General features: G+C 39.0%; 1 protein-coding gene across 5 annotated transcripts in view; it reads left to right on the forward strand.

The window, feature by feature from the left end:
* Positions 1-26,854, forward strand: part of hdac4 (histone deacetylase 4) — a 176,112-nt gene that overhangs the window by 75,475 nt on the left and 73,783 nt on the right. For 4 of the 5 annotated variants that reach the window (XM_061723935.1, XM_061723938.1, XM_061723937.1 and 1 more), the window contains exons 3-4: positions 25,551-25,763; positions 26,539-26,684. In XM_061723935.1, the coding sequence (XP_061579919.1) occupies positions 25,551-25,763; positions 26,539-26,684 (359 nt within the window). Of the gene's footprint in view, positions 1-18,349; positions 18,590-25,550; positions 25,764-26,538; positions 26,685-26,854 lie in introns of those variants that run through there. The other variant, XM_061723936.1, reaches the window with a different exon arrangement.

Below are 26,854 nucleotides of genomic sequence, written 5' to 3' on the forward strand. Positions count from 1 at the left end.
TGTGATGGAAATCACCACATGGGCACAGGAAGACCACTTCTGGTTCTGGTTCACTGGTTCACTTCTCTGGGCCAAAGCTAATTCAAAATGAAGTGAAGTGCAGTGGAAAACTATGCTGTGGAAGGAGGAATCAAAATCTGAAATTCTGTTTGCAAACTGTAGACGATGTATCCTCCTGACTAATGAGGAGAGTCACCATCTGGTTATCAGTGTTCAGTTCAACAACATCTTTGATGGTATGTGGCTGTATAAGTGCCTGTGGAATAGGGGAGCTCTCACATCTGGAAAGGAAACATCAATACTGAAAGATATATACGTGTTTTAGAGAAATGTGTCGTCCCATCCATTCATCTTTTTTGGGGGAAAGACCTTGCGTCTTTTAACCAGAGTAAATCACATACCGCTTCCGTCACAAAGCATGGTGTCGTGGTAGAAGAGTAGATGCTGAGTGGGCCTGCATGCAGCCCAGATCTTTCACTGAAAACATCTGGTACATCATGGACTGAAAAACATGACAAAAGACACCCAGAACTATTGAGTCGCTCAAATCTTAGACAAGAATCGGATGACATTCATCTAGCAAAACTAAATAGAGATGAATAAATGTACTGCAAATGTCACAACATCGCAGCTTTTCTTTAGACTCGTTGCTGCCAGGACATTTTTAACTTTGTTTTTTGGTTCCTCAGTTTTGACATTTGGTGTTTTTTCTATGTTCAGTTGTGAATAGAATATGAGTTTATTAGATTTGCAGATCATCTCATGCGGTGAACAAACTTTTTTGGAGTCGGGGTTGAATAGCATATTTCATTGGACTGCATTTTATTTTGATTAAAAAAAAAAAACACTTTTTTTCCTCATTTCCTGGATCTAACAGCAGCACAGTTTACAACTGAAAAATCCCAGCTTCTCCCCAAAAAAGCAAGCTAGTGATATCGGTCAGTAACCAGGGCATTTTTTCTCTTCAACTTCTATTGAGTTAAAATAAAGCCCCTCGTTCTTTGCACCCCATTCTTATGTCTGCATATATTAACATTGCACACAGTTTATCAAAGTTTCATTTCCTGAGAAGACTATCCATGAAAAACAAACTATTCAGAGAGTCACGTGAAAATGAATATCATCTTACAGAAAGAATGGCATAATAAAGGGAACATAGGACAGTATTCCAGTGTCTAATTAACTTTAACAGCCATTGCAATAGGATGCACACTTCATGCCAGCGACGTTCAGCAGAGAATCCCTCACACACTCTTCAGGTCCTCAGGTTTTAGAAAGTATTTCAGAGTGCTTAGACTCAGACATGTTTTTGTCTCCCAGCAGAGCAGGCAGGGCTTTAACCTACTTTGTCTGCACTGGTGCCATTATCCTGACAGCTACAGCTGGTTGTGAGACAGAGTTTGTGTGGATGGATGGAGGATTTTACCATGTTACTCAGTTATAAATATTGAATATGGGTTGGTGTGTTTTGCTGTTTTTGCTGGCTGGATTGCCTTTCAGAAGTATAGTAGACGTCTGGAGATTTAAACGCCGCCAGTCGGTGTGTGTGCATGAACACAGAAAATATTTAATCTACCTTTTCACTTAACATAGAAAAAAGTGTTAGGAAAACAGGAAATTGGAGGGAAGGCATGAGGAATTGATTTTCCACTAAGGTTTTGGTTGTATAAAACTTCATAGAAGAGAATGATATTAAAGCTTAAGCATGGTTTTGCAACTTTTCTGTATTAGTGCTTTGCAAATACGCACGAGTTGCAGGTCATACAGGAGTGCTGCCATCTGGGGGTAGTCTCAGAGATTTGTGGACTAATCTGATGTGTTGTACAGGTCTTTTCTGTGAGAGACAACAACTATAGCGAATAAGGATTGTTTTCTGAATACATGTTTTGTGCTGTCTGCCCCTACTGGCTAGAAGTGACACGTGCGTCTACCTGTAGCCTGGCCTCTATCTAATAATGACAGTTTACTAAAAATGCCTGCAATTCAAAAAAAGGACACTTATGAGATAGGCCTTAATGAATGGGAGCGCTAAAATGATTATATACATCTGGATAAAAGCAAAACAAACAAACAAAAAAAGCTCCAAGTTCATGAATGTTTTAGCAAATGCGGTATCAATTATGTATCAGAATTGAAATGAAAAATTAACGATGTCCATTCCGTCCTTTTCCAACAGCAACTACTGTTATTGGAAATGGCTTTGCATTTTCTTAATGAATAGTGCATCTGATCATTATGACAGGAAGTCCAACCTGAACCAACGTATAAAATATAAAATCTGAAACACATCTTTTTTTTTTCAACCGCCTTGAGTGGAAGAAAAAGAGAACAAAAGTATCTTCATAGTAACATTATTAATAGAAGTACAGCCCCACTGACACCATTCATTGTAGACTATTTTGCAAGAGCCCCTCGACAACAAGAAGTCTGAAGAAGAAGACAAGTAATTACCATAATCTTAATTGTAGTTTCAATTTTAGCTCCCAACAGTCACAAAGACAGTGTAGTTGAGGAATAAACAAAATAAATAAATATTTTGCAGCTTATTTGGTCTTGTTGTATTCCTTTCTGGTTCTGAATGACAAGTGTACTTTAGGCAGAACTTCACTTGGCCATGAACGAACTGTTCCCAAGCAACATCAAGTGGTGATCCTGGCCAAAACACAAGGAGTTATTTGAGCATCTCTACCAGCAGTTCCTCTTTTTGCCTGAATCACTTTGATTTCATGTTGGTTCGCAATGTAAGCGTACACAGAAATGTTAACATTTTTATCTTAAGTTAGATGAACGCAGCTAGTTTATGGATAACCAATTTTAAAGGAGCCGTCTGTAAGAAATGTCCAAAACTGGTACTGCAGTCACTTTCAAAATATTGTTGAGCGGCGTGTACCCTCCCCCTCCTCCCCCCGACCAGAGGTTGCCAGGTTGGCTGCAGAATGCAGCAGGAACGTAGGCTGCCATGGCTGCGATAATTAGAGCCGAGCTGGCAACCCGGATGCCGAAACAATACTGACTTGGTGATTGGGAGATAGGTGGAGGGTGGAGCTTCAGAAACAATACTGACTTGGTGATTGGGAGATAGGTGGAGGGTGGAGCTTCAGGCCAAAACAAAAAATGACAACATAAACATCAGTTGAGGGCTGCAACTCCTCTTTTTAAACTGGAATATCCTGGCTTGAGTGCTGTTGTCAGTGACATAAGTATTTGAAATGAACATGATTTTTAAATGTCTGTTGACATATCGGGGTCATTTTATGATTCGTTTTATTATTGCTCTTACATACAGCTCCTTTAAATAGCGGTGAATTAGGGTTGTTGTTTTGGGTTTTTTTTTTTCCTAAATGAGCAACCCTAGTCTCATGACTGCAAGTTCTGCCTCCTTTAGCCATTTTTGTGTCTGAGGATGTGTTACCGTATTTTCTGGACTATAAGCCGCTACTTTTTTCAACCATGCGGCTTATACAAAGGTGCGGCTATTCTGTGGATTTTTCTTCCACCACTCGGGGCGCTCTAACCGGAATTAGAATCAAAACTAAGACAAAATAAATGCAAAGAAGAATACGCTACTTCTTCTTTAGCAGATAGAAGTAGGTAGAAGCAGATTTCAAACAGATAAATAGATAAATAAATACCGGTTATTTTCTCTTGGGTCTGTCCTGTTTTAATCAGCAGAGTTGCTGCCGTGTTAAAAGACACTGTTAGGAAAGGATCTATTTAGGTACAAACATGTACATCATTTACAGTTCAAAATCCTTCTGTACATGTAGTAAATATCTAATCTAACAACAGAAATATCTGCGGCTTGCATATCTTTTTTTTTTTTAAATAGAGCGGATGCGGCTTATAGTCCAGAAAATACGGTACATAAAAGCCTTCTATCTAGCCATGCATGGGGCCCAGCTAATTTAAAGTATTGACTGGAAACATGATACAACTGACTTGTGATGAGGTTCAGTATAATCCAACATAGAGGATGTACACAATCTTACAGTGGCGTCTGTTTTTGTATCCCCAAATATCGTCATTGTCTGTGTGCTCACTAAAATTCAGCTTTCAGAAATGTTCAATTTAGTAAATGTGCCTCAGACTATAAATCATAAATACGCAGTTTAATTAAAATTAGTTCTGTTTGAAAAGTTCTGCTGTAATTTTGTTAGGGAGAAGGATTCTCTTATAGAGGGGAAACACCAGCTTGTGTTTAACTTAATTTGACTCAGCTGATGTATGTCTGTTTTTGATCACACACATTTCTCTTAGTACCTTGTGTATTTCCATATGCATATCAGAGATAATATCGGCAGACTGTACTTTGAATAGGCTTTACTACTGACTAGTAAATGGTTCTAATTAGAGCTAGCGTTGGATCCCAAATACCTCTCCCTTCCTGTTGAACACTGCTGTTGCTAATGCACAGATGAGTTTTGTAAAGGCTTTTAAAAGCCTTACCACCGCCATATGGGTCAAGAAAATTTCTCTGGATCATATATATTATAGATGACCACTCCAAGGTTGAGACCTTTGCTTTTTGCTCTTAAGGGTTTTCAAGCATTTGTCCACGACACCATCACAACCTGAGGCTGGCGTTCCTTGGTCCGGGAAGAGGAGTTCATTACAGAAGAGCCTGCAGCCTAATGGCTACAGCGTGGCTTTCAGTGATAGACTGCATTTACCGCAAACTCATTTAAGTAAAGAAATATACAATGGTTTGCTGACTACAATTGCCTTTATTGGTTTTCTAAGTGAAGTGAACTTTGAAGAAAGTCGAGGAAAAAACAAGGGAGTTGGGTGTTTACGCTTTACTGATTTCCAGAATAGATGATCTGCCCTCTTTAGCTTGGGATACCATCAAATGCAGATAATTGTTTCGGTGTGTAGTATATTTTCTTACACAGTATATTTGTAGGCATGAAACCATCTACCTTTGTGTTTATCCTGTTTTAGACAGAGTATGCAGCTGGGTTGGAGGGTTGAGCTACGGTGCACAGGGTTGCTCTTATGACCTCCCAGATTTTTTAGATCATGGAGAGCAGTGTGGTGTGCCAACATCTCTCACAGGCTCAGTTTAGCATCGCTGACAGCAAATGGCTGTGTCTGCTGTGATCTGCTGCAGACAGGCAAGGCATTAGCAGTGAGATGGAAGAAAGTGTAAAATATGAATGAAAGAAGCGTCTCACTGCAGCCGGTGGCTCAATGCTCTCATTTTGTAGCCGTGTCTGCTTTTTAAGAAGGTATTTTGAAGCCTTGATGTTTCAAAATCTTCTTCAGGGCTAATAGAATTTTAATTATTGGCATTATAGTAGAAAATACTACCTCATTTTTTTTCTTTGATCATGTAATTGTTGTTGGGGATTTTAACATCCATGTTGATAACCCTTAGGATATATGGGCAAAGAAATTGTGTTGTGTTGTTGATCATTTTGGACTGACTCAACATGTGATGAAAAAAATGCACAGGAAACGGCATTATGACTCTTTAATAATGTCCAAAGGTCTTAACATCTACCAGGTTATGGTGACAGGTGCTGCTCTGTCTGACTATTCTTGTGTTTTCTTTGAGAGTTTTATTAATGTCAACAGAAGTTTCCAGACAGAGATCATCAGGAAACTAGGTGAAAATACTCAATAAATGTTTATTCAGATCCACCCTTCCTCCACTCATCTTCTGTGAATGGGCCTCTGGATAAATTCAATGGTAAAATTATTGATACCACTGCTCTCACCAAGGTGAAGATAACTGCTAAAAAGAAACCTCCCGGAAGAAATGCTGCACGGGTCAGAGCTGAAAGAAAGTGTTGAAAAGCAAAAAACTAAATTAAAGGTTCATTATGACATTTATAAAGAGAGATTGAGCATATATAATACATAACTGAGGAATGCAACACTATCCTATTTTTCTGATATAAAAAAAACAAACAATAATGCACATATTCTGTTTATCCTGCATTGAGTTTGCCTCTTTCTTTACTGACACAATTGAGACAGTCAGTCGGTGTTCTTATGCTACACAGCATATTTGCCGCCTCTGTGTCCACTTAAAGAAACCATGATACAATTTTGTCCAGTCACTCATAAGAACCTGGATGACAGTATACACCACCTGAACTCCACCACTTGCTGCCTTGATGCTCTACCAACAGGGTTTTTAAAAATGTTGCACATTGTATTTTTCTCAGATCTTCTAGACCAGGGGTCGGCAACCCGCGGCTCCAGAGCCGCATGCGGCTCTTTAGCGCCTCCCTAGTGGCTCCCTGGAGCTTTTTCAAAAATGTTTGACCTTTTTTTTTTCCTTTCTTCTTTTTTCTCTTTTTTCCTTTTTTCTTTTTTTTCTTCTTTTTTTCCTTTTTTTCTTTTTTCCTCTTTTTCTTCCTTTTTCCTTTCCTTTTTAATCTTGACATTTCGACTTTTTTCTCAACATTTCGATGTTTTTTTCAACATTTAGAATTTTTCATGAAATTTTGACTATTTCCTTGACATTTCGACTTTTTTTCTCAATATTTCGACTTTTTTCTCAAGATTGTACTTCAACATTAATCTTGACATTTCTACTTTTTTCATTTCGATTTTTTTCTCAACATTTAGACTTTTTTCTCGAAATTTTGACTTTTTTCTCAACATTTGTACTTTTTTCTCGACATTTTGACTTTTTTCTCGAAGTGCATAATAAAAAAAAAAAATCTTCCCCCACCAATATAGATACATGCAGCATGTGTTGTCTTCATTCTAAGGCTTATACAAGACTTTTCATTTTTTGCGGCTCCAGACATATTTGTTTTTGGTCCAATATGGCTCTTTCAACATTTTGGGTTGCCGACCCCTGTTCTAGACATTGTAAATACATCTCTGCTTTCAGGTATCTTTCCTCAGTGCCTACAAACAGCTCACATTAAGCCACTTAAAAAAAAAAAAAACGGTCAAGAAAGATCAGTTATCAAACCTCCCCTTTCTTAGTAAAACTAAATAACTGTTTGGATGTCTACCAGTCAGGTTTCCAGCCACATCACAGCACTGAGACAGCTTTATTAAAGGTCCATGACATCCTCTCCAATATGGATAGCGGCAACATTTCGGTCTTGGTCTTACTGGATCTCAGTGCTGCATTTGACATGCTTGATCATAACGTTTTGATAGACTGGCTGAAGAATCGGGTGGGACTTTATGGCACAGCACTTCCCTGGCTGGAGTCCTATCTAAAAGACAGGGACTATTATGTGTCTTCAGGTAACTACGAATCGGTACTAACAAAAATAACGTGTAGTTCCTCAAGGTTCAGTTCTGGGGGCTCTGTTGTTTAACATCTATATGCAGGGCTGCACATAAGTGGGCCGCCAGAGCGCATGCACCGTCAAAATCCTCAGTGCGCTGTCAATCTTGTGCTGCGAAGCGCTTTTGCGTACCAACAGCTGGGGCTCATCTTATTGGTTGTGGCCAGACCAGAATACTAATATTAAAAAATCTATTGGGAGAGCTTTTCCCCAGAACTGCCACTCAAAGTTGGTACTGGCCAATCACAGCGCGTCCTTACTCCCCCTCCATGCTCGTTGGGCAGGAAGAGAGGTAAGGATCAGCTTTACTGAACAAACCCCGACACGTCTCGTCAAAATGTCCAAGAAGCAAGCGCCATTAAGTGATTATTTTGGCGTTCCACCACCACCAACTACAAAGAGACGCCAAACTGAACCACTAACCGTGGATAGAAACAGAAAACGTGTGTTCGCCGAGAAGTGGCTGCATGATGTTACACGGCGGCGCGCACCGTACGTCGCGTCCCGCGTATCCTACCCCGTAAGCTCTGCGTTGGTGCAACGCGGAACCATAAATCAGCCAGTGTCCGTCACTGCATGCAGCATTCCTGCAGCAGCAAGACGCTGCTCTCTGATTATGGCTCAAAGTTTATGAAAACCCCAAATAAAAAATAAATTAGACAATATTTTATGAAATCAATAAACAATTCCATCATCAAAATTATAACAAATAAAGGTTCAATATATCTTGCTTTGCATGTAATAATACTAGGTAATATATTAGTTTCACCTTTTAAGTTGAATTATTGAAATAGATTAACTTTTACACCATATTCTAGTTGAATTATTGAAATAAACTAACTTTTACACCATATTCTAGTTGAATTATTGAAACAAGTTAACTTTTACACCATATTCTAGTTGACTATTGAAATAAGTTAACTTTTACACCAAATTCTAGTTGAATTATTGAAATAAGTTAATTTTTACACCATATTCTTCACCTGTAGCAATATTCTACACCTTGGCTGATGTGGACATACATAGCATAGGAGGCTATTTCAGCTGCTATATGGTTGGCTGTCTGTACAGTCATGCAAGTTCAATTCTATTAAAGAACACGTTTTTTCATATAAAATAAACACATTTTTATGCAGTTTAGAAGTTTTGGGGCTTTTTTTTGGCTCCTGCGCTGCTGAAATCGGGGCGTCCTTTATTTCTATGTGCAAAATATGCCATGAGCATCCCAATCTGGCCGATTAAAAACTGTAACTTACTTATACTGACTCTACAGACTAACACGCACCATAATTTGTTAATTCATCTTTATACGTGAATAAATATCGTTTTGCCTATAACTTATTCCTGCATCCCTCTTTTATCGATCCGGCGAGACGGGTCACCGCGTTTTTGGAGCCCCAAGTCACATATCCAGGGGCTCCTCTGAGCACCAGACCAAAATAATTATGTGCAGCCCTGTCTATATGCTCCCACTTGCTCAAATTATGAATAAAAAAAAACTCTGTTACCATAACTATACAGATAACACACAAATCTATATAACCATCTCCCCAGGAGACAAATCTAGTTAAAACATTGATAAAATTAAAGAGTGGATGTGCCAGAATGTTCTTCAGTTAAATAAAGACAAAACAGAAATAAGAGTGTTTGGAGCCAAGGAAGAAAGATTAAAACAGCATTCAGCTTCAAGCAGTGAAGCTAAAAACAAATAGCCAAGCCAGAAATCTGGGAGTGGTTCTGGATTCAGACCTGAATTTTAACAGCCACATGAAGACAGTAGTGAAGTCAGCCTATTATCCCTAAAAACAACATATCAAGGATTAAAGGACTGATGCCTCAGCAGGACTTAGAAAAAAGTGTCCATGCTTTTATCTTCAGTAGACTGGCATACTGTAACGCTGTTTTCAAGGGTCTCCCTGAAACATCCATCAAACAGCTGCAGTTAGTTCAGAATGTTGCCAAGAGACCAAGAGAGTTGACCATATAACTCCAGTTCTTAGATCTTTACATTGGCTTCTTGTCTGTAACATAATATATTTTAAAATCCTGCTGTTGGTTTATAAATTACGGTAGGCCCGGGCGATATGGCCTTTTATAAATACCACAATATTTGTAGGCCATGTCACGATACACAATGTATATCTCGATATTTTGTCTTAGGCTTGAATTAACACTTCGATGCATGCAATCACACCAGTATGATGATTCTATATTTCTACATTAAAACCTTCTTCTTTATACTGCATTAATATATGCTAATTTTAAAATTTGGGGAAATCACGATTAATTCAAAGTTACCAAAACTGTGTTTAATAAACAGTGAGTGGCACAAACATAAAATTGTCATTTCAAAACAGAAAATGCATGTTTTGTGCCAAATTGTCACAGAGACAACATTTAAAAACAAGAAATTACTGCACTTTTGTGCATGATGTAACTCACATGGCATTTAAAAAAAAACAAATTCAAGTGCACTTTTTGTATGTAATGCCACTACAATATTTTAAAACAAATAAAGTGCCTTTTTGTGCATGTTGTCACTAAAGCCGGGCATAAACTGTGCGATTGTCAGCTCGTTTTGAACCGATTTTCCACTCGTGCGACTATTTTTTGGATCGGGCCGTATTTCAGCATGCGCAATCTGATGTCACGTCAAAAACTATTATTTGTAGTTTAAAATGTTGCAAATTACAAATCATGTTTTAATAGAAGAAATAAAACACAGCATTTCCCACGTCTGCCCAGCCAATTCCTTGTCCAATCACGACGTTGTCTAATCTTTTTTAATTTATTGCCACACAGAATGGCACAAATTGCCAATGCAGCGCGTTTGTTTTTGCTGAGCATCTTCGGTGTCTCCCACTTCGGGGTTCCTCTTCTTCCACTTCTTTTTGACATTGCAGTTCCAGTACACAGAAGTCCGATGTGAGTATTATGAATGTATAGTGTGAGCAGACGGGTCGCATCAGAGCATGCGAAAAAACAAGTTTTAGATTGTTTTTAAGACATTCAAGGCCTGTTTAAAATATACATTAAATGCCATAATATGTCCCCTTTAACTACAAGCCGCGGTATATCGATATTGGATGGATCGCCCAGCCCTACTCTGAATGGTCTAGGACTAAAATACATCTCTGACCAGAACCCACAGGTCATCGGGGTCATTCCCTTTTTTGTACCCAAACACGGAGGCAGCATTCAGCTTTTATGCTCCTTACCTGTGGAACAAACTCCCAGAATGCCTCAGTAATCTACCATGATGCACCACAACCTTTTTACTTCTTGCATCACATTTGTTTTATTCTTCTGTATTTCGTCTGTATTTAATTCAGTTTTTTTAACATTTATTTTTTTTAAATGCATTTTTATTTCTTTATTTATTTTTATGTAAAGCACTTTGAATTGTCTTGTACATGAAATGTGGCGTACAAATAAACCTGCGTTGCCTCAAGCAAATTGAAGGTGTGTTATAAGGGCTGTTCGTTTGTATGCTGTATTGGATTCATTTTGTTTTAAAATTTTTCAAATTTCTTGTAGCCTTCATCTTTTTTCTTTACACAACAATACACTCAGATAATATAACTTGTTCAGACCTCATTATTTAGGTGAAGTTTAAGATCAGCTGGTTTCTTGAAGTAGTAAAAATTGGTAAAAAAAAAAAAAAAAAGCACCTGGTATCGAGAGATTTCCTCGTTTTATGGGATCGCATGCAAAACTGGATGGGAAAGAGGGAATCTCTTTAATTCATACAGTTATTCTACCAGACTGTTTTGTAATTGTGTTAGAGATAACTTTGCAGGTTTATAACAACAAGGTTGATTTTTTGATTGATTGATTTTTATTTGTCATATTATTTTGGTATCTTTCTTTTTGCCATCTTCTTTTTTGTAAAAGATTCAAAACAACATTTACACACAATTACACACAATTAAAGATGAACTGCTCCAAACTGCTGCTTTTTAAAGACACCAGAGAGCAATTTTCTCCAAACTCTGCCTTTTTTTTATTGACAAGTAAACAAGTGTCAAAAAAGCAATGGAGAAATAATCAAATAATACCTCTTTTGCACACAAGCATCACTTTATATCAGGGTTGAATTGGGTCATAATAGTCCAGACACTGTGGGGTCCCATAATTTTTCAGCTACAGTAATTAAAATTTAGAAATGAACAAATATTTCTTGAAAAAGAAATGTGCTTTAAATATTTTTTATTTTTAGTAATGGATGTTTTTTGTTTGCACTGGTCCAATGGGATTGAGGCAGAAAGAACAAGAGAGGGGTGGGTGGGTGTTTTTGTGTGGTGGGGTGGGGTTAGGGGTGGGGGGGGTGTAAGGGCTGTGTCTATTATAAATAACTCAAATCAATAATAAACGACACTGTATCCCACATATTTGGAGTTGGGTCTGGGGCTCTCTGGGGAGACGGATGAAAAGAGCAGACCTCCTCCCTCCTTCCCACCATCCCCCCATCTCTGTAACGAGGAGGGGGTAGACAAGAGCAGAAGAAGCTGAGAAAAGAGAGAGAGAGTTGCTATCTTCGTCCCCCCACAAGTTTGAACAGGCTTGTGGTTAGGAAGCGCATGTATGCATTGAGTGTGTGTGCACGCAAAAATGTGTGGATATTACGAGTCAGACGCCATCCATTACTTATTCATCAGCAATGTCTGCCTAGTTGCCACACTCTGTATTTCAGCATGCCTTGCAATCATTATGCCACATATATTATTTAAGGCACATGTGTGCACGCCGACTAATGCAGATAGCTACACAGGCTATTTATCTCAGATACACTCATATATTGCCAGGGCTTTCTTAGGGTGTTGCAAATAACTGAACGCTGCTTTTCCACCTGCAGCAGCTGTTGCCTCTTTTACTGTATGTCTCAAGAGTTCATACAAAATATTTACATTCAAGTATGCCCCCCCCCCCCTCTCTCTCTTCTCTTTCTTTCTTTCTTTCTTTCTTTCTTTCTTTCTTTCTTTCTTTCTTTCTTTCTTTCTTTCTTTCTTTCTTTCTTTCTTTCTTTCTTTCTTTCTTTCTTTCTTTCTTTCTTTCTTTCTTTCTTTCTTTCTCTCTTTCTTTCTCTCTTTCTCTCTCTCTATTGATAGGGATACATACAGGGTTTCCGCGGGGTTTTAAAAAGTATTAAAAAGTGATAAATGAAAATGGCCAAATTTAAGGCCATTAAAAGTGTTAAATTAATTGTCAGAGGTATTATTTTCTTTAAAATTGGTATTATTTTTTACCTTTTACATTTTAAGCAGTCTATTTTATTGTCATTCACAAAGTGAAATGATCTGGTCAACATCAATGAGTCTATAAATCTGTTCTGTATAGTGTTCTATAGGTCAAAATCTGTATTAATGTTAAAAGGTCCGTGATTAACACTTAATGTTGTCACAATCTGAAGGTAGTGAAAAAGGTATTAGATTGGTATTAAATTTAACATAAGGATTGCTGTATAAACCCTGACATAGTGTTTCCATAAGTCTCTCACACTCCAGCTGTATGCAAACTGCATCTTCTATGTGACTTCAGATTTGGACATTGTTCCCAGTAACAATAACGTTTCTATTCATTCTGTCCAGACTCTTTGGTGTATTTTGGGTGCTTGAGATAGTTGTTGTTAGCGTCATTCTTAATATCGAAGAAAAATAATGAAAAAAATCAAATGGAGTTAAGTCATCTTCATAAAATGAATCCAAACAGACCAAGAAGAGCCATAAACAGGTTTGGGCTATTTTCAAGAACTGTACGTTATACCTCAATGTTATAAATGCACCAGCTACATTTTGACATGCACAGTCTAGAGCTAAATAAGTAAATAAACAAATAGATGAGCAAAAGGCTTAATGTCACTGGATTGAGTCATTTTATCAAAATCCAACAGAAAAGGAATTACGATATAAACCCCTGTATGCAGCAGATTATATTTTACCGTAACTGTTGTATAGTTTTAACTCATCTCAAAAATAGAAAATTACATTCCAGAAAAGAGCATTTTGATTTCACAAGCCTTGTTCTTAAAACAAACAAACAAAACAAAAACGAACTAAAAAAGGCAACTGCATGCAGATTAAATCAGTTACATTAGATTATATAAAACAGATTAGTCCGACTCACCTTGGAATTCCAGCAACATAGAATGTTAAATAGTTTTTCTGTAACTCTGATTGGGACTAACTTAGCTTTCCTTTTTTCATTACTGATATCAGTAAAAGAGAGTCTGCAAGCTCCTGGCTGGCCGTGTGGGCTTGTTAGCTTACATTTTCGCCTCTTAGGCTTTGCCAACTTCATCAAATATTGCTAGTTCCGCAAAGTAATACTGTTTTTTGTTTAAAATAATAAAATAAAATAATTACCTTACAGTTTGCAAGTACAGGTTACTAACGCTAACCTTCTGCTGAACTAACAGAGGACAAAAACATAGTCAGTAAGTGTGTATGGGGGGGTCATAGTGCCTGATCACCAGTCAGAGCCAGTCACATAATGGTGTGGTGGTTAGTGTTTATCCGAATATTCATTGCTGATTGTCATGAATGAATTATAGTTCTAGTTCACCAACGCTGCTGTTTGTATTTGTTACTTGCCCCTCAAACCTTGACCATACACTGGTTTTCAGTGCAAATGTCAATATTTCTCTTCAGTTTCACAATCTTTTCACTGGGGTGATCCTCCCTCTTCTTCTAAAAATGAAAATTTGTTTCCCTGTGTGTCTGTGTGGTTTGGGATCACTGGCATTAGCTGTTATCAGTGGCATGGCCGAAGCTTAGCTAAGCCTTTGACGTCAGCACCATACAAAAAAGCTGATAACAAAGACCTTTATCGTGACCAGGTGTGTGGGTGTGTTGACAGATCAAACAAAACTCAGCTTCCTGGATTCTATGCCGAACTTCATAAATAGCTCCTACAAACACACACGCAGTATCAGACCACACAGCATTCATAGGCACACACAAACAGATGCATTAGCACACAAAAGTCATGTAATTGCTGCTGGGCGTCATGGCAGTTATATAGTCTATATTTTGATATTTTACTGTAGGAGTTTAATTGTTATGGAATTATAAGAAGTGAGTCTCCTTAGATTAGAGTCATTTTGTATTTTCCTCCTATATTTCACCCTTCAGCTTTTTACTCCCACCTTTCCTGGCTTTTGTATAATCTTTTTTAAATTTGTGAAGCCCGGACAGATTAAACCTCGGTCAGTCATCACTGCTAGTTTGCTCAACCTGGTGACTTCAAATCATTTCCTGTCTAATCCCTGCCTTTGTTGGTCTTTTCAAACTGTTCAGGCTTGTCGCTGGAGACCCGACTGAGTCAAAAGTCCGGTTTGAGGATGTACTAGTGAGGGGTGGACAACTTCTTTTGGCTGTTGCTGAAGTTATGTTAGAACTCTTGCTGCTGTTGTTAGCCAGCATCTAGGGTTGCCACCTTTCAGAAATAGAAATAAGGGACGCCCTGATTTCAGCAGCGCAGGAGCCAAAAAAAAAAAAGCCCCAAAACTTCTAAACTGAATAAAAATGTGTTTATTTTATATGAAAAAACGAAATGCTTTGATTTAAAGTTTAAAGTGCTTTAATAGCATTGAACTTGCATGACTGTACAGACAGACAACCATATAGCAGCTGAAATATCCTCCTATGTCCATATCAGCCCAGATGTAATATAGCCTACAGGTGAAGAATATGGTGTAAAAGTTAATTTATTTCAATAATTCAACTAGAATATGGTGTAAAAGTTAATTTATTTCAATAATTCAACTAGAGTATGGTGTAAAAGTTAACTTATTTCAATAATTCAACTAGAATATGGTGTAAAAGTTAATTTATTTCAATAATTCAACTAGAATATGGTGTAAAGGTTAACTTATTTCAATAACTCATCAAAATATGGTGTAAAAGTTAATTTATTTCAATAATTCAACTAGAATATGGTGTAAAGGTTAACTTATTTCAATAATTCAACTAGAATATGGTGTAAAAGTTAATTTATTTCAATAATTCAACTAGAATATGGTGTAAAGGTTAATTTATTTCAATAATTCAACTAGAATATGGTGTAAAAGTTAACTTATTTCAATAATTCAACTAGAATATGGTGTAAAAGTTAATTTATTTCAATAATTCAACTAGAATATGGTGTAAAAGTTAACTTATTTCAATAATTCAACTAGAATATGGTGTAAAAGTTAAGGAAAATACGGTACAAATCGTGTCCCGTATTAGTTCAATACGGGACGCAACATTTTTTTCTCAAATAAAGGACAATTCCGTATTTTACCGGACGGGTGGCAACCCTACCAGCATCACAAGAGCGACATGTGACTTCACAAATATACAAAGCCCTTATGACATCAGTAGGGCAGAGCGTGTTACTGTAATAGTTGACTATACTTTTGATACTCGTGAATATGTTAAATTGGAAACAACTGTGAGCTTTTGGCTCCGACTACTTGGAGGTCAAACTATAACAACATAGCCACTGGTAGCATGCTAATACTGATGAATATGCCTACAGGTTGATCCAACACACCGCTCATAAGTCTATAATGTTGGTACATCTAGCATTTCTACCGTACATGTATGGAGAATACACAGATTTAAATTTGGACATACAAACAATGTTTTTAGGGGTTTTTGTAATCAACACCAGTTGGATAAGGAGATGCTGACCTTTTTGTTTTACCCTCCAATGTCAACGGTGCCAGTCGAGGCTCATAGCAAGAGTCAGATCATCAGGAGTTTTCTTTTTCTCTTCAGAGATGGGATGGTAGGACTGAGCAGCATCATGGATAGCTGCTGCCACTACCTGGTAGACAAGCAAATTAGGGGAATAATCTGTGTGCGAATGAGGACATGAGAACCACTTTGCATGAGAGTTTACACCTCAATTGTTTTCAGCTTGGTTTAAGTGTAGTATGGGAATCTGTATAACCTAACCAACCCTTCTAAGCCATTTAGATCGTATAGAAATGAGGAAGAAAACATCTTATTGGTTCAGAAGAACAATAAATTCAAAACTCAAATTGTTGAGTATTTTACCAACATCGAATTGATAAATCCAGGAACCCCTTTGCATTTCTGGCTGGTATAAACATGTAGTTTTCCTTTATTCATGTTTCTTGACAGCTATTCTTCCAAAATCTTTCCTGCTCTTTGCAACCATTCGTTGTAAGTCCAAGGCAAGTTGAAGGGCGTTCTGACGTGGTGTACTTTTTGGGTGGGGTGAGGTCAGGTCATGCTTTTCAAATTAGCCCATTCTTTCGTTGCATTATCTCCGTATTCTATGGTGTTGGAGAAGGGGGAAGCTCTTGAGTGTCATTGGCAGCTTTTTGGCAGCTAATTTTAGCTTGTGTTCTAAAGTCTTGGAGAAAAGTGGGTTTCCGCTTCTTTTTTTTCCAAAAGAATCAACCAAAGACGACGGGCATTCAGAAGACGTTGGGATGAACTTGAACAATTGCCCAGTCTTCCCCATTGCTACTCTCTATCCAAGCTTGCTCTCAGAAAAAAAGAGTGTTCTTTTCACAACTGGTATCTTCTCACTTCTCTCACTCCTACAGCTATTGAGTGTGTATGACAGAAAGCCAATATGAAGCCGCCACTAAATGAGGACCCCCCAAAATGTGTGCATTTTTATGTCACAGTACTGTTTCTTTTCTATTCAAGTGACTAAATGCAAAGCTTTCTTTGACATTACAGCGAGACCATCAGCTTTAATTAAGCATAGACTTTTATTTCTCCAGGATTAACACCTCACAGTTCTGTACGATTAATGCAGAAACCTCCTGTACTGTTTTTTTAATGCTATCACCAGCTATGGCTGGTGATACTATGACCTCACCAAAGAAATGTGTTTTTCATTTTAAGGGCAAGTTGGCTGACCTTAGCTCAGTGGATGTATTGGTTTTTTCGAAGCCAGCAGTGGAGTGCAAACATCATGGGCACAGTTATCTATAGGTCCCTAGTCTCACACATTTATACTCACTCACTCACTCAGATCAGCAACAGGAATTGAGTGAGGAGGAGCCATTAACTCTGCCCACCAATTAGACTTCAGGAATTCACCCAATCACAAATAATTCAAGCCAAATCTGTTTAGTTTCATTTCGAGCCTCTTGTGATTCTCTCTTTATCATTTCCAAGTACAGTTTGGACTTGTGCAGGTAGTAGTTCATACTTAGAGTAGGGCTCGGGGTAACATACTTTGTCGGACGGGATGCAGCTTCATCACATGAAAATATCTTAAAACTATAACCAAGTTATAACTTTCTCTTTTACGCCTTTCAAAATGTAAAATGCTTCTGGGATACCTTGCCGTCTAAAGTCTATACAAGTCTCTACTGGATGCATCATTGATAAAGTGGGTGGTACAAGAACACATCTGAAGGTTCCAACAGTACTTGATGAGACACGTGCTTCGAATATGAACAGTGATGACGTTTCACAACATCACGGTACACGAGTACAGACACATATGCAGACGGGGAAACAGGTTCTGTCTTTGTTCAAAAATAATTACAGTTACTGTAGATGTAATCTACTCTAAAGATTAAAATTAGATATGTGAAAATGAGCATAACATGGTCCAACAGTACATGTTGATGTTTGGTAATGTGTGTGCGTAGTGGACAGAGATGGGTGTCTGTGGCAGGTGTGAGTTTTTGCTTCATTTGCGAGACTAAAACGGCATCCGAGTCAGCTTCACAACTGCTGTCTGTGCCGCTGGCTTCCTGGTGTGTAGGAGGGCTGTAGATGGACAAGAGCCAGAAATGCTGGCTGTTTTTGTGTATGCCTGTGTGTATGTTTTTGTGTATGTATGCGAGCAACAAGTAAAAGAAGAGACGTGAGAGTCAAAATATGACAAGATCGCATCCAGAAGCACAGTTTGCCTCGAGGAGAATGCAGCCACAAGCACTATTGTTGGTTGGTGAATGAGGAGGTAAAGAGAGAGTGACGCTCGTAAAATCCTCAACATGCCTGAGATTGCTCTCTGATGTCAGAGAGGGAGAGAAGGAGAGAGAGAGAGAGAGGGAGGGAGAGTGGGAGGGGACCAGATGAAGAGAGAAACAGAGAGGGTGGCAGCTGGAGGGCAGTGCAAAACACGTCGGTGAGAGAAACAGAGGCGACAGAGTGCGAGACGGAGCCGGGGGAACGATTTGTGCTCAGATCAGCTCGCTCGGCTTTACTTCTGCACTGCAGTGGACTTTAAAGCTGCGCTCGCAGTCGCTCTCCTGGCTACAAACACACACTTTCTCTCTCGCCCAGTGATTCAACCACACACACCAACAAGCGTGCAACAGCCGGACAGCACGGCACTACTGATGGGTAAGAGCTCTTGATGCATGGATCACTGTTTAAGTAGCCTGCAGGGAAGTCTTCAAGATCCCACCGCAGCTCTTTTGAGTTGTTTCTAGACTTTTTGTCTTTCTTTTTTAATTTAAAAATTTAGACTTTCTATATTTAGTACTCAATTGTAAGTTAGTCTGTTGTTTTGTCTGTTGTTTTGTTTTTGCTTTACGGCATACACTTGTTTTAACCTGTGGACATGTGCTCACTCAGTGTGTGTGTGTGTGTGTGTGTGTGTGTGTGTGTGAGTGTGTGAGTGTGTGAGTGTGAGTGTGTGTGTGTACTGACAGCGTTTATTGAATGGCACTGATGTATGGACCGGGGCGCAGCAGCACTCAGAGCAGCCTGTTAACTGAATGAAGCAGATGGCAGCGTCGGTCCTTCCAACCACCCGTGCTATTCTGTCCGTAGAAACACATAAGGAAGTTTGTGTGTGGACATGCATGTTTTACAAAGGAGAAAGTGCACAAAAAGAGTTTGGTTTGCTCAGTTTTATTGCACGCTCAGTGGATGTGTGGTGTCGGTACTTGGTGTCACTTCATTCCAGATTAAAATGTCACTGCTGGCGTAGAGTTAAATGTCTGGATGTTCCACTGTTGATGATTCATGTACACACTGAAGGGGGGTACTCACTTGAGTGGGGCTATTGACTTATTGTCAGCAAGAGGGGACAGAACGACCAGGCTCTCAGCACCGATCTTATGCAGCACGGGCAGCTTGTTGTTGCTTAACCCTTTCACCTGAAGCCCCGTCTGTAAACCCTCCATCCAGCCAACCACTGGCCGCAATCCCGCAGCTCAGCCTTGCATTTCCTTCCCTCCCCTGTGATCACCTGTGTCCACGGGGCTCGTGGCAGAGTGGCAATATGTCAGCGAGGACTTTTCATTCATAATCCATCAGGCTCACGCTGATGTCACAGGCATGTTGCTTTGTTTTTATCACATTCACCTTTCTTCCATTATGTTTGAAATGTGAGTGTGCACGCTGCCTGTCTCGGGCTGTGGTGAGCAAGCATGCAGGGGTTTTCTCCAGCTGCACAGATGGCCCAGTGGGGTGAGGAACTCCCTCGGGAATCCTAGTCTATAAATAACTGTCTGTGTGATCTATAATCTTAGTCTGAGAAAGGGATGAGAGGATGGTGGGAGGGGCTGAAAGACAGAGAGGGAGTGATGAATGAACAGAAACGGAGGCCTGATGTTTCTTTGGCATTTTTGTGCTCATTTCCATCAATTCCAGCTAGATTTCGCATGTTCATGTGCATAGTAGGGGAGCTCTCACAAGTCAATGGGATTTTCTTAAAGTAAACATCATTTCCTGTCTGGAAGTTAACAGTTTATCTTACATCCTGCTTTTGTGGCTTTAATGGTCCTTAATGTTCCTGTTTCTAGTGAGGATTTTGGTGTGTCCACAAGCTGCAGTTTAGATTTGGAAACTGGACTTATAGTTCATGGGAAACTCATAAGTTTTTCACTTGCTATGTTGTTGTAGTAATTGCACGTGTGGTCTCCGTGCATCACACGGGTCTTTTTTGTAGGAACAAGATCTTTGTTTTTTTTTTCTTTGTTTCTTTATTCTAAGGTGCACATCTGTACCTGCGGAGCAGTGTTTGTTTTATCATATCTTCTGCTGTCTCAGTGAGTCACCTTGTGCAACTTCCTCTCCACATGTCGGCACAGCAACATCACCTCCTGTGAGTGTCGTGATTGTTAGCTGTGCTAATTAGCGTAGAGATGTCTGCCTTCCGTTGTCTGCTGTATTCTGGCTTCTGTGTGGACTGATACAAGAGTCTCTTCTTCTCTTTTTACTTGAAACATGCCTCTTTAGATCACCGCTCTGAGAGCTGTCACGGCACAACAGGACTGTGATCTCGGAGAGCTTGACGGTGACACAAACGTTTCCTGTAAGCTGCTGTAAGTTAAATCCAGCAGAGTTGAACCACTAACAGTAAAACCTGCTATGTCTTCTAAGACACACAACATTTCTGGTCAATACTGATGATGCGGTGATGATTCTCCACATTTTGAAATATAAAACAACTTTTACACCTTGAAACTTTTGATGCTTTCCTTCTTTCCTTTTTTTTTAATCAGAGACATGTTTAAAAGAGTATAAAAGAAGAAGCAAAAGTAAACGCAGAGCACTGAATTTATTTTTAACAGCTGTTTCAGTGTCTTTATTGGTTCAGATATAGGATGGATATAAATATTAGTGAAGCACGATCCACTTGCTGTGTTTGTTATTAAGCAATAAAGTTACTCGGCCTCAGCACTTTAGAGCAAAACCTACAAAAATACATGAAATAAAATGTATTCAGAATCGGCTTTATTCGCCAAGTATGTAGACACATACAATACATTGTTTATCCCAACTTTATTTGCGGTACATTTACAAAGTGAGCATTTGCAATAAAAATACAAAAACTGTAAGGAAAAAGCCCTACATTATCCAACCCTTCAAATTAAGCCGTTGCTTAAATCATCACCTTATCTGAGTAGGATGAATCAATTAGGGTTATGTCAGCATTTTTTCTTATTGCTGCCGACCTTCCAATATCTGATCAGTGAATGACGCAAGTATTGGCCCCGATGCTGATCTAAGATTGGGTCAGTTCCTTCTTTAATAAATGCAACGTGGTTATCAGATGTTAGAGTTGCTGAATCCTGTGCGTGTGCACCTTTGAGTGGCTAACATCAAAATCTGGAGCCAGCAACAGCTTTCAGCGTCAGCCAGCGTGGGTGCCCTTTTAATAGCTGGTTAGAGAAGTGATTATGCCAACTTTCTCTTTGTCTGCTTGGAAAGGCTTTGAAATTGTTTTTTTTTTTTTTTCTCCAATTCCTAAACTTGTACTACATTCAGTCGTCACGTTTGTTGGTGGAGGTCCCTCCACATACACCAAACTCTCACAATTTATGACACAAACCCGTGCAAGCACAATATATCAAACTTTTTGTGTCCTATTTCAGAAGCTAAAAATAGTATTTTGCTCCTACCAACCCACAATGTTGAGCAGGGGGGGGCTTAACTGTCTTAAGATACAAAACCCGGCTGGTAGCGGTCACGATTGTTCATGTTGCAAAAACATTCATTCGTCATAAGCATTCACACCAAGCTAACACCCCTCCAGCATTCCAGCCTTCAATTTTTTTATTTTAAACAGGTAAAAGAAAAAGTGCTCCGGCCTACCCTCTTTGATTTAAATGTTCCCTTTTCTCCACTATTTTATAGCAAACAATTGTTTCATGCCGTTTTATAACATTTAGCCTGTAATTTGTGGAGTAATGAAAATGCTCAGACATGTGGGACAAATCATGCCCTCCTCATTGTGTGTGAACCAGCTGAACTCTGACTGCTGGGGGGTCGGAGCCAGTCGTTTAGAGTGTTGTGTGATATCTGGAAATATGAAGAAAATGTTAAGATCGTGCATCTCAATCTTTGGTTTTAATGCAGTGATCTTCTACTCTGGGCTTGACTCGCCATCACCACATTCATCAGGTAGATGAACCCGGATTCTTCTTGAGGTGGTTTTACCTGATGCTGGGATTGCTAGACGGTGGAACTACCTCATCACAGCGGCGGGGGAGCCACAATTGCTGTTTCAAACATCAAATACACCTACTTCATACTTGGTTGGAAATAGACTTTTCCCCTGCAAGGAAGAAATATCTTTGTTCTTGGAAGACCGAGGCAGCATGAAATTTAAACGAGGTGGGCTTTAAACCACTTCTATATGCAGAAAAAACTGAGTGTGATCTACTGTTGGTGGAGTCTAACCAGTGTCAATCACTGGGATTGTTTTTTACAAGTTGGCATGTTTAGCAGCCTATGCATACATGGCAACCTGTCTGCAGGGAGGAAGAGCTGCAGCACAGCAGAGAGGTTGGATTTGTAACTTTTTCACAAGATTTCCATTTCCAAATTATTTACATCTGGGAAAACCTGGACGCGGAATGTGTGCATGTTTTTTTTTTTATTATTTGGAGCCTGTTGTCCCTTTCATGCAGTGTTGAAGACTGGACTGCTGTGCCTATTTTGTTTGTTACGTGTTGGTTTTGTTAAAGAAAGCCACTTCAGGATGAGTTTGAATATTGTTTGCAAGTTTCAAATATCTTCTTAAAGGAAGTTGTATGGCACTAATGTCATTCATCTGAATCAGTGTAGGGAAAAGTGCTGCATCTGAGGTGTTAACTGAGTTTATGTTGGTAATTGTTGGGGGTGGAGTGGGGGAGATAACAGAGAACTGGGACAGGGACCCCTCTGAAAGCATCCCGCTGTGCAGAGTGAGACTTCATATTTAAATGAACTGACCCAGCTGATGTGCAAATAAAAGCTTTTGTTTGTTTGACCTTGATATTTCTGCCTATTAGTTATGTGAGTAAGCAGTTGATGGGCATGTTTGTCCAAATATACGCGGACACAACAAATGTGAGGTGATGAACTGAAAATTTGGCATGGATGTCCAAAGACTATTTGGACAACACATCTGCTGTACATTAAGTGAAAGTGACAATCACTGGCAGCTAGTAATGAAGGTCTCTTTCTTCCTACTTTTTAACATAAAGTGACAGCTACACAGCTTTACTGACTGTTGAGAGATTCAGGAATGACATAACAGGAAGATGGACACCTACTAAACGTGCCGTTGAACAGCAAACTCTACTCTCCACTAGGAATGGGTGATATTTTACCGTTCACGATAAACCGTCAAAAAAATTCCCCACGGTAAGAATTTGTCATCTCACGGTAAAAACGATAAATTGAGGAAATGAGCCTGAAAGAAAGAAAGAAAGAAAGAAATGAGCCTGAAAGAAAGAAAGAAAGAAAGAAATGAGCCTGAAAGAAAGAAAGAAAGAAAGAAAGAAAGAAAGAAAGAAAGAAAGAAAGAAAGAAAGAAAGAAAGAGAAAGAAGAAAGAAAGAAAGAAAGAAAGAAAGAAAGAAAGAAAGAAATGAGCCTGAAAGAAAGAAAGAAAGAAATGAGCCTGAAAGAAAGAAAGAAGAAAGAAATGAGCCTGAAAGAAAGAAAGAAAGAAAGAAATGAGCCTGAAAGAAAAGAAAGAAAGAAATTTGAGCCTGAAAGAAAGAAAGAAAGAAAGAAAGAAAGAAAGAAAGAAAGAAAGAAAGAAAGAAAGAAAGAAAGAAAGAAAGAAAGAAAGAAAGAAAGAAAGAAAGAAAGAAAGAAAGAAAGAAAGAAATGAGCATGAAAGAAAGAAAGAAGAAAGAAATGAGTCTGAAAGAAAGAAAGAAGAAATAAATGAGCATGAAAGAAAGAAAGAAGAAAGAAATGAGTCTGAAAGAAAGAAAGAAGAAAGAAATGAGCCTGAAAGAAAGAAATATTCCCGTTGATGACACTTTTTGTATTCATATTTTTTTTATCGTTATTGGGTTAAATGCCAGAAATTATCGTGATACATTTTTTTGTCCATACCGCCCATCCTTACTCTCCACCCTTTCTGAAATAGATTTAAGCCCTGTTCATATATTTTTTTTTCAACCTAAAGGACTAAACATAAAATAAGAATATTATGTTCAGCCTTCAGTCTAACAAGTGGAGTCATACACGCATCAGTGAAGCACCAGCATGTCTGGCCTGGCCGCACCCTTTCTTCTCTCCCTGCTGTCCCGCTGGATGGTGTCAAGTTTCCCACCGCACTAAAACCTGCCCGGTACCAGAGATGTCATTGGCTACATCAGCAAGTTAACCGCCACTCCATTCACCACCTCATTGGTCACTTGGGATGTCAGGCCATCCATGATAGGCCAGGGTTGCTTTGCAATGGTTTTCAGAATATTGATCACTGGCAGGGGGCTTGGCACAGTGCAATGTGGTTCTCCACGGAGCAGAAGGGGATCATAAATTCATTTGACTGGATCATCTGAAGATTTGATCGCTTCTTGTAATATTTTTTGACAAACATACATAGCTCAATTTAACATGAAAGCACCAAATTAAAGATTTAACGCACCATTGCATATGTTAGCCGTTTTAAATTGAGAAGTCAGCGATTACTTGGAATAAAGTGGTGAACAGACAGCGTCTGTTTTCTTGTTTCTCTAACAGTGTGTGCGGTCATACAGCTGTTTGTGTGAAATAATCTGATTGCACTAGACCTCTATTTGATGCATGTTGACCTTTCCTTGTTTTTTTCTCCTATTATCCATGTTTCGATGGATTACTCCTATAAAGCAGATTAAATGTTGCAGATTGCATGACTCATCGGGGTTGTAACACAAACACATGCCTATTTTTTATTTATTTATTTTGTGCTTATTTTTCCTCCCTGTCAGGGGTTTTCATCTTGCAATTTCGGCATATATCAGTGATATTTTAATACCATATGTCCAGTCCTGATGGTTGGAGGTCCTTTACTGTGTGCCGATTTGTAATTTTCTCATCTAGTTCCTCTGAGATCTCTTGCGCTGGGAGGGATTTCTCCAAACATCAGAACCTGTCAGCTTTGCTCTTTAAATTAGGAAAAGGAGAAGTTGTTTTCTAACGCACAGACACACACGCACACTCAAAATGAAATTACAAACCCAAGTCAACACATATGTCAGCGGATTCTTGATGTAAGACCCATGTTGTTGGTTGTTTTTGGTCTCTAAGCTCTGCTATGTGGATTTGTGGAAACACCATACTTGGGTGGTTTCCTTTACCACAACACACAGTGATGCTCTCATGATCTCTTGTTTTCAAAATTGCACATGATTGATGTGTTTGGTGTTTCGCTAATGCTCTTATCCAGTGCGTACAACAGACTTGAGTTCTAAACACGACACGCATCTGCAACTGCTGTAAAGTATGAAAACAGTCAGATCTGCTCCGTCTGGGTAACTGGGGTCAAGTGTTTTGGCTACAGCTACAGATAAAAAAAGAAGGAAACAGAGCCATTTATCTGAAAAGAAAATAACACGATTTCCCTTGTTGTTGTGTGTCTTTATTAGTGGATGTGAGCACAGCGGCGCTGCCCTCGCAGGTTTCCCCCACCACCACAGCCATCCTTCCCATGGACCTGCGTGTTGTGGACCACTCTCACCTCCGCCACCACCACCACCACCAGCAGCCTCCCTTTGACCTGGTCTCCCAGCCCCACGCCATACCCGTGCCCTCCGCAGCTTCTCCCGCCTCATCTGAGGCCGGCCATGGGATGGTCATCAGTAAGTGGTGATGATTTTTGCTTTGTCTTGTGATAATCCAGACTAGGGCTGGGCGATATGGACCAAAAGTCATCTAGATATTTTCTAGCTAAATGGCGATACTCGATATATATCTCGATATTTTTTCTGTGCCTTAATTGGGGTTTCCCCCAAAGCATTATAGCATAGCATCTCTGTTAGCTTCATTTTTTTCTGATCAAACCCTTAAAAAAACAGTCAGTTTTAATACAAAGCCTCGTGCCAAATGTCACACAGGTTCCTTTATTAACAGAGGTCTGCACAATATCAAAATGTATAAAACAAATGAAATAAAAATAAACTGCCTGCATATATAGAATAAAAATGCTTCTTGAATAAAATAAAACAAATATCCCTTTCCTGCATAACAATTACATTAAAATACACTGTGCAATTAATACAATGTAGACAGTAACAGGCAGACTTTTCCACTGAGGTTGACAGTTGTGCAAATAACAAAACATTTGTGCAAATCTCAAATAAAACATTCAAGTCAATTTGTCACAAAATAAGCTATATCAAAATCATAAAAAAAATGTTAAAAAAAAAAAAAAAATTGTATTTATTTATTTTTTTTTAAATCGATATAAACGATATTGTCTCGTACCATATCGTGTTTGAAAATATATCGATATATATTAAAATCTTGATATATCGCCCAGCCCTAATCCAGACTTTATTTTAAAAAAAAAAGAAAAAAAATCTCTTGAAACAAATTCAACCTGCTTTGGTTGACGTGGTCTTAAACGTCCTACAGACCAGCAGGAGCAGCACCTGCAGCAAGAACTGGTGGCTCTCAAACACAAACAGCAGCTCCAGAGGCAGCTACTGATCGCAGAGTTTCAGAGGCAGCATGAGCAGCTGTCGCGACAACACGAGGCCCAGCTGCAGGACCATGTTAAGGTGAGGTGGTCGGACGGGAGGGGGATGAGTGGCAGACAGGGTGGGAGGTTACAATTCTTCCTTGGATACAGCTGCAGCAGTACTGTGCTCAGCACCTTGTGAAGGACAAAAGAAATGAATGTGTACATTTAAGTGGGTGTGGTGGTGTAATTTGATCTCGTGGCAGTATT

Source organism: Cololabis saira, chromosome 6 (assembly GCF_033807715.1).
Source record: "Cololabis saira isolate AMF1-May2022 chromosome 6, fColSai1.1, whole genome shotgun sequence".
In the NCBI taxonomy this organism is placed as follows: Eukaryota; Metazoa; Chordata; class Actinopteri; order Beloniformes; family Belonidae; genus Cololabis; species Cololabis saira.